We start from the raw sequence: 12,186 nt of genomic DNA, 5'->3' as shown, positions 1-12,186 counted from the left end.
TACACATGCTTTTATGGTGATCATAAACAAGAACAAGAGAATATTATTTGCTCAACTAGCATCTCGTGCACAGTTTTCAATGCTACTTAACTTTGACTTTTGATGTATCACCAACGTCCCCTGCTCATGTGTTAGCATGATTTACTACGATAATCACCACCACCGTCACTGCCATTACCTACCATCTTCTGATCCCTCATTGACGAGGTTTAATAACCAATTTATCCTCTATGCATCCTCCCTTTATATAGTTAATATACGCAACCACACTTATAATCTTGCTAATCTCACAGCATACTTTATCTTACATCTACGATGATGATTGACTGTTAGTGAGTTTCCCGTCACTATTCTATCTTCTAGGTCTCAAATATTCGTCATCTTCAATTGCAATTTTCGCCACACGTCTTTGGACTTGTAGTTCCTAACCTTTGTAATCTACATTTCGTTCATAAAATATTTTATACCTATATGTTTTTTGATTTCATTAATAAAGGCTTTTGTCCCTTATTATATAATCTACTGATGATCATTTTAGGTCGTTGCACGAGCCATTATATGCTACCTATGTAGGGGTTATGGCCATATTGATGCAGACAATTGCTGGAATGATCGAATTCACACCGAAAAACAAGAAACGCATGGGAGTTGCCTTGGCAACTCTACTCATGAATTTTATTGCGGCATTATGGAAATTCTCTTTGACAAGTAATGTACAACACAGTTACTGGAAAGCTACAATTTTCGACATTGTCTTTACCTTTACAGGTACCTTGTCTCCATACTCAGCATTCTCCATGCTTATACCAGAATGGCTCACTTGTCATGGCTTTGCCATCGTATGCACTGTTGTGACCTTGGTAAGTGGTTATAAGAAGTTACAACTCATACTCATGTGGTTTTATCAAAAACTTCTTGATTCTATGAAGTACGTGAACGAAAAGCTGTCAATGTGGATCTTGGGAAGTCAGTTGCCAACAGATGCTATTGTGCTCCAAGTCTAAAACGAAGCCATACAATGTATATATCATTGTCATAAGTACCGCAAAACATTGAAACCATCAACTGCAATACACAAGCATTTAATACTTCTTAATTGCTGTTTAGAGTATACAAATTATATTCGAATGTAATAATATTGCATTATGGAAAATAACTCATTGTATATGTTGCATCATCTATGGCTTCTGTTCGCTTTATTATAATATTATCAAAGAGTTGACAGACCAAGTTGCTAACACCATAAAGTAATACCATTCAACAAAGAAAGAAGTACCTCAACTCGTTACGGTAGAGGAACGACTATATCCTCTTCCCTCAGACCTTGCTTTCAAATGAATTACGCTCGTGCGTGTTAACTAAACCATGGATCATCATATTGAACAGTTAAGCTTATAAGATTTTATGGCAATTTGACATAATTGGTCCGATTTTGTCATGCTAATTATTTATGCTTTATTTTTAATATACGGGTTTTTTAAAAAAGTCAACTGTCTTACTTAACTTAGAGAAGAATACGTTTTTTTATATGTACGTGCTCACTTATTACTTAGAGTGAATTACTCTCTTGGTACATAGTCCCTGCTTTTCAATTTATAGCATTTAGAATCTTTAGAGTTAACATTGTCAGTTAGCAACCATAAAGGATAAATTAGTCTTTTATGAACCATCCTCTAAGTGTTAACTCTAAAGATTCTAATCGCTATAAATTCACTCTATTACTTATCAATGTTTCACTTAGAGGATGTTTGGTTTGTTGGATTCCGAATGACAAATCTTCCCCTCTTCAACCCTAGAGATTAGAACACCCACCCCCATAACGAAATAACGATTTCTCTCAAAACTCAAACATCGATCTCGTTCGATCTCACCCTACTGGTATGATTCTCCTTCACGCTTCGAAATCGATTTTTCTGTTTGTTTTTTGAAATCGATTTTGCCCTAAATTGATTTTGATTGTTTGCTTATGAAATATATTTGTTGGTTTTAAAATTGATTTGTTGTTTGCTTATGAAACCGAGTTCTTAAAATAGATTTCATAACAAATGTAACAGATCCATGTTTCCAAATTATGAAATCGATTCTGGTTGTTTGCTTTAAAAGTCGATTTTTGCTTTAGAAGTCGATCTCACCCTACCGTATTTCCTCTGCACATTCGTTAACTCCCAATATAAACTATATGGGTGATGAATAGAATTTTGTGCAAGAAAAGAGGGAAATTGATCTGAAGCAAAAGGATGGGATCTGGTGAGGCTTTGAAAGCTGTGAAGGTTTATAGAGAGCTAATGAAAGCAGTGAAGAAACACGTTGGGAAGGAAGAGCGTAAAGCCCATTTCAGAGACTTGATAAAGTCAGAGTTCAAGAAAAATGGTAATGGTGATGGGTTAGAGCAAAAAGTAAAACTCGCTCATGATTATACTTATCTTTTAAACAGTGTCCATCATCACCAGGTATACATTCTCTTTTTTATCTTTATCAATTTCTCTTCTATTCCCATGTGCTCTTCATTTTACACTACCATGTTGCCCAAGATAATCCGTTGTTAACGAACAGAACGTTCCATTATGATTGTGGATCGTTGTTGGTTTTTGCATATTACGGACAGTTGTAGTCTTTGGTTTTGTGAGAATGTGTAGAATCCCTTTAGATTACTCTCCAAAAAAGCTTTGACGAGATAAAAGGAGGTTCCAACGTATATTGAGCGGGAACAATCCAAGTCTATATGACGTGGGACTTTAACACGCCCCCTCCAACAGAAGCTAGATGGACACAAATTGTCCTAAAGAGTGTCAAGAAGGGGCTGCACGGGTACAGATTGCCCCTCTTTAAAAATAAACCTCGACTCTGATACCATTGTGAGACTAATCTGAATCAGACCCGTTCCTGACATATTTTAGGCCCTGGGCGATATGTGAGAAAGGTGCCCTCGATAAGTACCATATTTTTTCAATATATTGTTTTTATTAACAGAAATAACATTGAATTCATATAATACTGTTTTTCCAAGTAATCCTGGACGCAAAATCAATCAATACTCATTTCTAAATTAATATTATATACTAGAACATTTTTATGTAGCATTGGTAATTTGTTCAAAAACATCCTATGATATACTTTTGGCATATAGAATGACATTATTTGGAGTCACAAAGTTGATTCTTCTGATTTCCGAGTGACACTATGTAAATCAATGTAAATAGGTTRGTTTTCCATGTCATTTTATGTTAATGTTTTTTAACATCATTTTAAACTTTTATATTATGTTTTCGAATTTGGGAAAATTAACACCATTTTAAATTTTTATATTATGTTTTCGAATTTAGGGAGATTAACATCATTTTAAACTTTTATATTATGCTTTCGAATTTGGGAAGGAAATAAAAGAATGGGAAAGGAAAAGAAAGGACGAAAAATAAAGTTTTTTATTTGTGTTTTTAATAGGGAAGAGAGAGGAAGGAAAATAATGAAATAAATAATAAGATTTGATATAATTTTTTTTTTCCATTCCCTAAAAAAATCTTTGAGAACATAATATTTTTCTTCATCCATTACTTTCCTCTCTTTCCTACGTAAAAGAAGACTTAATGACATAGGGTTAGAGTTAAAACAAACTTTTCTAGAATCATAGATTATGTAAATTAAAAAAACTCATGTTGGTGATAGTTTGAGATCATATTCTTCTTTTAGAGATAGAAGAGTACATAAGATTTATATACTCAATATTAGATAATAAAGAACAACTATAAAAAAACAATTATAGTTTTATTATTCTAAATATAGATATAAGTTGTACCGTCTCATATGGTTGGTAATTTTTTTAAAAGATGAGGGTTTTGTTGGCTAATAACAAGAAAATCTAACATATTCTAATATAAAAATAGAACTCACGTGAGGATGGAACAATTAAAAGAGTCGATGAGAGATAAATTATGAAAAATATATCAAATTTTTCGAAGCAAGTAGTTTTAGATAAAAAAAAAAAACTTAGAAAAACATTAAATAATATTATATAATAAACGACATATTAACCTCTTTATGTATTTTTTTTCCCAATATATTTAATTTATACATGTTTGGATCTTTAATAGTTAATGTAGTACTAAAATATTTTCTTGTCATATTAGATACTAATTATTTTATGTCTCTTCTATTTACTAATTTTTTTGAACTACTATTATATATATTAAAAAAATATGGGCCCCTAATTTTTATGGCCTTTGGGCGTACACCCGTCCCGCCCTCCCCCATGGACGGCCCTGATCATAATCCCTTTAGATTACTCGACAAACGAGTTTTTGAGGAAAGAAGGAAGGTTCCAACATATATTGAATAGAGAGGGTCTAATTCTAGTTGACGTGGGACTCTTAACAGGGTTAGAACCAAGTGAGAAAATTTTTCTAGTACGGGGGAAGCAGTATTAGAAATAACAACCAACATTGTGTGAATGTTTACAGGAATAGATGATGTATGGTATGTGCAAGGCTACATTAGTAAGTAGTGAGGTACTACTTACTAATGTGTTTTCTAAGAGCCCGATAGAATGGTTGATGTGCACAATAGTTAATATTTTTATAGTAGAAAAATCGTTTTATGAATGTGGTGGACGACTGTTTGGGGTTTGGTAGGCTCGTCATAGATGAGGCGATGTTGTGTAGTTTGAAGCCAAATCACGGAAGGAAGTATTAAGTATTAAAGATATGTGTGGCGAACTTTCGTTCTTGTTGTTTAAAGTAATAATGGTATGGTTTGATTTGATACCGAATTTGGGTTTGGTTGTGATGGATTGGTGTAGGAGTTGCTATTTTCTTACAACATTGCAGTAGATAGATCAGATGAAATGAAGAAAATACTTGGAAAATCTGCTGCAAGTGTTGGTCTCCAGCTTCCTGATGTTTATCGGCCTTGAAAATTGCTAGGTTATCATCCTTCTCTTAATCCTCTTCATTATGTGCACGTTTTTCGTTATTCCCGTTAGTTTCTTTATCAATTTACAAGTGATGTAATTGCTCAAACATGGTTAGAATCTGGTTTTTGTTTTACTCCTTTTGGCCTTTGATCAGGGGCGGATGTAGCCCTTAAGAACCGGGGGGAAGGCCCCCAAGCAAAGGTCAAAAACGTTTGTTGACTAGCTTAAATTTTCTATTTTTACCCTCCTCTTACATGGTTTCCCCAGTCCCATATGGTCATATGCTTGTCTTCCCCAAGTCTCATCCAACGTGCCCCCACCCCATTAGTTTCCTGGATCTGTCGCTGCCTTTGATGTGCATAGTAGAAAGATTCCTCTTATGATTTTGTTACTTGTTGTGCAGGGAAAGAAGATGAATATGGTTTTGAATGTCTGTGAAGCATCAACATTGTGATAAAACTCCTTTTTCCCCCTTCATTTTGGTGATGCTACAAGAGTCTTGACTTCAAGTAACTCCCAAAGGCATGTAGCTAAGTTCTCAAAGGGACGGAGTGTCTTTGCTCAAATACGTAATAAGTTCTCAAAGGGACAGAGCGACTTTGCTCAAATACGCAACAAGTTCAAGTTTGGATCATGCAGGAGACCTGTTTGAACCTGTCACTAGCCTCAACCGTGGCTGAGTCAACTATGAAATGACTTCTTAGATGTTTAACTAATTATATAAATATAAACAGGTTGGACGGGCTTTTTCGAATCCTTTTGCATTGCCAATACCCCTCCATTAATATTAATGTTCACAATCCCTACACCAATTTTTAAATTCTTGCAATAAATTTGGTTCACAAATATTTAATAAAGGCACTCTCATAATTAACTGGGTGCATCATCCCGACACACTGAGATATTGTAGAACTAAAATCTGTCAAATATTTACCGAAAGCGTTACAACATACTTATAGAACGATTTTAGGCATTTTAACAAATTTTTTAGCATGCTTTTATAATAAAGTGTCAGATTAACTATTTTATACGTCACTATTTAAAAAAAAATGTCCTATAAACATAGTTGTCCTATAAAAAGATGGGTTTATTGGACACTTCATAAAAGTATCATATAAAACAACTAATAGGAGGAAAACTTGTTAAAACGCATAAAAGCGTCATATAAACTCATTGTAACGCTTTCAGATAGAACGTTTTATAGTTTGATTTCATAAATTTAAGTTAAACTATAAATTATTTCTAAGCTTATAACTGATGCTTGAAGATGTGAAACATAAAATGATGCTTTCCAGGTTACTTTCTAACTCAAATAAACTTATTTGCTTCCTGCATCAAATAATAGATTCATATTTCTTTCTAACATTGAGTAAGTTGAAAAAAACGTTAAACAAATCTACTAACGATAGTTGGAATTCTGAATAAATATTTAGGGGCCGTTTACTAAACGCTTATCCAGTAAGTGCTAACTGGGTAATTTTCCTTACCGGATGAACATGACAAGGGTCAAAAATCATACTTGGTAAGAACAATAATAAAGATGAAGAGTCTTACTCGGTAAATGAAGGTGACGACTATTACCCGGGTAAGTGCTTACCAGATAAACTCTTGCATACGATATCATTTTGATGTACTACAATCTTACCCGTAAAATAAATTACAATATTGACTCATAAAGGTAAGAACTTACCGGGTAAGCATTTAGGTAAACGGCCCCTTGAAAAGTCAAATAATGATTTGGAATATTGGATTTGATTTTGATGGATTCAAGCCGTTTTAGATCTAATCTTAGCTTTCTTTTGTACAACTTTTGATTGCATTGCCGTGTTTCCGATTACCATTTTTCAGGCTTCCAATTTCTCCCACGTCTCACCTAGCTCGTTTGACCAGTTTAACGATTCTACTTATAATTGCCGAACATTTGACAACCTGCTAATCCGCGGGCCAGTATGCTTAACATGGGAAAGCAAATAATTTTGTGCGCATGTAGAAGCAACAAAAAGCACACAAAACCAATAAATTATTACCCCATAAATACTTTCCAAATCTTATAAAGACATTTTTGTAGGGGTGTCTCATGTTATGTCTGGACTAATTTCGGCAAATTGTGACTGTAAGAAATCAGTCATAATAAACTCAGTAGCCACAGTTGTTGTGTAGACTTGGAATGAGAACCATGTATAATGAAGTTGATCACAATTGACTTTTTCCAATAAGAAAATGAAATAAGTATTTGGCTTTATATGCAAAAACAAACAAGTAGAGAAACTGATGCGGGTCCGGATGTGGAGGAGCGGTCCCTATTGTTCTTGGAGGGCCATGATCGGGCTACCAAAGGGGATACTGATTAAAAGACCATAACTCTCGCTCTCGTTCTTCGTTTTTGGCCCATGACCAGCCGACTCGAAACCTGGAGAGAGGAGCATGTTGTTTAACCAACTTTTTAAGGCCCAAAAGCGTTGTTTAAACATATATATATTTTTTGTGTTTTTTAGTCGTTTCTTTCAATTTTTTTTGTTGGGCTTTTTATGTCTGCACCATAGTCCTTTTGGGCCCATTTCAATCTGGACTTCTTATTTATATGCTTCTTTTGTAATCTGGATCGTCATACTTGAATTTGACAGACTTTGAATTTTCTTTCCAAACTTGGATTTGAAGCCTATGTTCGGTATTCGTCGAATCAACGGATCTTAGAAGCAGTTATCCATGGGTGGGGTATTCACAGAATCATCGTGGTAATCTTTGTTTTCCTCATATCTGCTGTATCAGAAACTGTTTTGCTAATGCAGTAACTCAAACGTGATATGTATTAGAAGTTGTACTTCTTGTTGCTTTCTTCTTTGATTCCATCTATAACCGAAGCCATTCATGATGGGACTATTGATCGATCAAAAGTCGTAGATCCACCTCATTATCATCGTGAAGAAATTTTCAGCTAATATTCGGGGTTAAAAGATCATCGTCACTATTTCTTCATCCAATTTTACAGGGAATGATGGTTACTTCCAAGAAAAGCAACAAATATAAATAAATGCAAGTAGAATGTTACCATAATTTAAGGAATTTTAATTTGTTCGGAAAATTGGGAATGGATATATACACATTATATCTATATGTATTCAAGGAATTTTAATTTGTTCAGAAATTTGGGAATGTATATTTACATATGCATATACATATATATACACTAGAAGAGTACTCGCACAATGTAGCGAGACACATCTCGATTTTAATGTTTTATTTTATTATTTGTCTCTGTCGATGTTATAATACGGTTTTATGTGTTTTTAAGAAATCAATAATGATTTTATTTTTGAATAAAATATAAATTTGAAGATATCATAAAAATTTGAAAAAAATATATATTCAACTATTTAAAAGTTCTCATTTTTTATGTAATTTCTTTAATTTATTATTTTTTATTATAATTAATTTAAATTTAATAACAAAATAATTTATTTTTGGATTAATAATATAATATTTTATAAAGATAATGATTAAGTATTCTGTTAGAACTCAATGATTATCGTAATTATATTTTAAAATTTTTATATTTAAAATGAGATGTTTATCCTGTTTTTGATTTGTTTATCTGCAGTTAGTTACATGAATTTATATATGGAGCTTTAATAAGTTGAACTTACGCACAATCTACTTGTAATCTTGAGTTTTAAGTAATTTGCATTAATAAACAGTACTTTACGCATAAAAAGTGGTTTTTAAGAGTTTTTGTCAAATGCTTTATAGCATAGTATAGATATGTATATATATGCATACATACATATAGAGTCTGGTTCAAATGTTAACCAAGTTTATTGTGTTAACTTTGTTAACCATTTTCAACCAATGACAATCCATCTTGTGTATAGGTTCATATTCATCTTATAATTTAATGACAAGGGTAAATATGTAATTTTTTTATATAACTCCCATATCATTAATTGAGAGTTCTAAAATCAAAAAATCTCATGATTTTTGTTAATTTATTGATCTTATTATTTTATAATATTGATTTTTCTATCTATAATGTTTTTGAATTTGTGATTGGTAGAGGAGACCCGGTAGTAAAGTTTTTGGTATCGTTCAAGCTATTATTGATAAACCCATTGTTCATAATGAATGAATTATTGTTCACAAGTGTTTATATGTACACTAGCTGCATATCTCAACATTGGTTCGAACCTGAATGTGTTCATAATGAACAAAAGCTGTTCATATTGTGTTCATATTTACACTAGTTGCATATCTCAACATTGGCTCGCTCCCGAACGTGTTCATAATGAAGAAACTATTGTTCACAAATGTTCATATTGTGTTCATATGTATACTAGTTGCATATCTCAACATTGTTCATAATGAAGGAACTATTGTTCACAAGCTGTCATATTGTGTCATACCTATTTTATTTATTTATTTCATTTTGTGTAGCAGCTATTCTTATTATGTTCATATTGTGTTCGTAAACGTTATACAGTCCAAGTTCGTATATGTGTCAATTTTTGTTCATATTTGACACAATGGTTCATATATATATAGATGTGTTCATATGGTTCTTACATTAACAAAAATCATGTGATTTTTTGATTTTGTAATTTCCAATTAATGATATGGGAGTTACATAAAAAATAAAATTACATAAATACCCTTTCCACTTAGTTCACATATATTTGTGAAATTGTAAATTTAAAAAATTAAAATTTTAATATGATAAATCACAACTGTTTATTGTAAAAATCAATGGCTAAGAACCACAAGGGTGGTGTATGATTGGTTTAAGCTTGGCTCCAAAGATCAAAACTACCAGGAGGTCCCAGGTTCAAATCTTAGGAGGGATAAAAATCTCCTTGTGGCCACAGAGGTTCAAATGCGATGACTTTGGGCTATCTGCAAAGCAGGTGGTCGTCCTAGGATTAGTCGGCTCGCATAGCGAGTTGAATATCCAGGTTAATAAAAAAAAATCCATGGCTGAGATTGGTTAACAAAGTTAACATAATAAACTTGGTTAACATTTGACACACACACACACACAGAGATACAGATATATATATATATATATATATATATATATATAGGGTTGGGTTCACGTGAGACCAATGGTTTTTCGTGAGACCCGTAAGACCAATTTATGTTCATTGATCAACTTTAAAAGTTAATGATCTAATGGTCTTAATTGCACGGTGACAATTTTGTAATTATTGAGAAGTCTCGTGGCGTTTATGAATGTTTAGATTGTCAGATTGTAGATCTAATCCAAGGGTTAAGAATTGGTCTTACGGGTCTCACGAAAAAACATTGGTCTCACATGATCCCAAGTATATATATATATATATATATATATATATATATATATATATATATATAGATGAGCGATCAAATAAAAACAACTCCAATTTGTAAAAACCGTAAAAACTACTCTCATCCGTCGTTAATCTTATGAAATTTTTTCATGAAATTGTTAATCTTGTGAAATTGTTTCATATAATACTTTTTTTTGATGAAGTTGTTTCATATGTGGTTATGAAATTGTTTCATATGTGGTTATGAAATTGTTTCATATACTACTTAATGAAATTTTAATGAAACTGTTTCATGTATTTCTCTATAATTAAAATAATGAAGATGATAATATCTATGATTAACACCCTCCACAATAAAAATGGTTAATCAACCTCTCATAATTACAAAAAATGAACAAATTGAAAAATTATGATCGGTTGAATAAGGTTTTCACGGTTTTTACAAATTGATTGGTTTTTATTTGAACCCATCCCTATATATATATAAGACCAAGTTGTTTTCATGAGACCACTTTTTTACGCTTAAAATTTCAGCAAAACTCTGTGAAGATAAAAAAAATCCGAACATTCACAGCAAAAACACTGTAAATGTTACATTCACAAAGTTTTGTTGTGAAATTTCAAATGTAAAAAAGTGGTTTCACAAAAACAAGCTGGTCTCACGTAATTCCAAGTCTCTCTCTCTCTCTCTCTCTCTCTCTCTATATATATATATATATATATATGTTTGGATTCACGTGAGACAAGTCTATTTTCTTGAGATTAGAGGTGTAAATGATGCTAGTCTAACTCGAGTATCAATATACTCTATTCGAACTCGATAACCATTTTTCAAGCTCGAAATCGACTAGAAAACTCGCGAGTAATTAAAAATTAAATTCGACTTGAACCCGATTGCAATTTTTTAAACTCAAGCTCGAACTCCTACTCGAATCAAGCTCGAACTTGAATCAAGCTCAACCGTTCAAATTTATGAAATTTTAAAGTGTTCTCTTATAAATTATAAAACTTAAAGGTGTTCTTTTAAATTTAAAAAAACTAAAGGATGTACCTCAAACTTCATCATAAAAATGACAAAATCATAAAAAAGACAACTTTACCAATAATTCTATTTTTTTTTTGTCTTTTTCAATTATGATTTTAATAAAAAACATTATTGTAATAATTTTTATAGTTAAAAATGCACAATAGTGTTGAAATATCTAAAAATATAAGACATTTTTGTTACACTATATTATACATACGATATTATAAAACTGATTATACCTTTAAAACTAATTATATATAAAAAATCGAGTATCTTACGAGCTTTTCAAGTCGAATATGGGTAGCTCGACTCGTTAATATGTCGAGTCGAGTCGAGTTCGAGTTTGAGCCGAGCCTATTCGAGTCGAGTGTTGACCGATTCGATCTCGAGTAGCTCACGAGTTGTCTCGTATCGTTTACACTTCTATGTGAGACCATTTTTTTACACTTAAAACTTCACAACAAAACGCTGTGAAGGTAAAAAAAAACCGAACCTTCACAGTTGGGTTCACGTGAGACCAGCCTGTTTTTGTGAGACTGTTTTACACTTGAAACTTCACAGCATAACGATGTGAATGTAAAAAAAAAGCCGAACCTTCACTGCAAAAACACTATGAAGGTTACATTTACAATGTTTTGCTGTGAAGTTTCAAGTATAAAAAAAATGTTCTCACGAATCTCATGAAAATAAGTTGGTCCCACATAATCTCAAGTCTCTCTCTATATAAAGTGGTATATAAAATTTAAATATTCAAAAATCCTAAACTATGTTGTGATTTTAGTTATCCTATATTGTTGGGAAGAAAATAAGATAGGAAAATAGATGTGGGTATATGAAAGATGGAGAGATTTCATTGAAAATTAAAAGGGTTACGTGGCTTAATATATATAGGTTGGTTCAAATAGAAACCAACCATATGGTACAAACTATGGAAACCGATCTTGACCAATCACATT

The 12,186-nt window shown here is 32.2% G+C and overlaps 1 protein-coding gene across 2 annotated transcripts; it reads left to right on the top strand.

The window, feature by feature from the left end:
* The first annotated feature begins 1,705 nt into the window (after positions 1-1,705).
* Positions 1,706-5,710, top strand: LOC112526611. 2 transcript variants are annotated; one of them, XM_025136967.1, is made up of 4 exons: positions 1,706-1,878; positions 2,195-2,450; positions 4,793-4,916; positions 5,310-5,710. In XM_025136967.1, the coding sequence occupies exons 2-3, from the start codon at positions 2,238-2,240 to the stop codon at positions 4,904-4,906; spliced, it is 327 nt and encodes a 108-aa protein (XP_024992735.1). In that variant the 5' UTR covers positions 1,706-1,878; positions 2,195-2,237; the 3' UTR covers positions 4,907-4,916; positions 5,310-5,710. The 2 variants fall into 2 exon arrangements, with proteins under 2 accessions (XP_024992735.1, XP_024992736.1); XM_025136968.1 differs by having other exon boundaries at positions 1,745-1,878; positions 2,213-2,450.
* The last annotated feature ends 6,476 nt before the right edge of the window (positions 5,711-12,186 follow it).

Source organism: Cynara cardunculus (assembly GCF_001531365.2).
Source record: "Cynara cardunculus var. scolymus isolate 2C chromosome LG 14, CcrdV1, whole genome shotgun sequence".
NCBI lineage: Eukaryota > Viridiplantae > Streptophyta > Magnoliopsida > Asterales > Asteraceae > Cynara > Cynara cardunculus.
This window is presented reverse-complemented; position numbering and strand designations above follow the sequence as displayed.

Bases quoted from the DNA above. Each gene is read 5' to 3' on its own strand.
- LOC112526611 (XM_025136967.1), top strand. From the start codon at position 2,238: ATGGGATCTGGTGAGGCTTTGAAAGCTGTGAAGGTTTATAGAGAGCTA. The intron at 2,451-4,792 runs GTATACATTCTC...GGATTGGTGTAG, and splicing joins ACAGTGTCCATCATCACCAG to GAGTTGCTATTTTCTTACAA.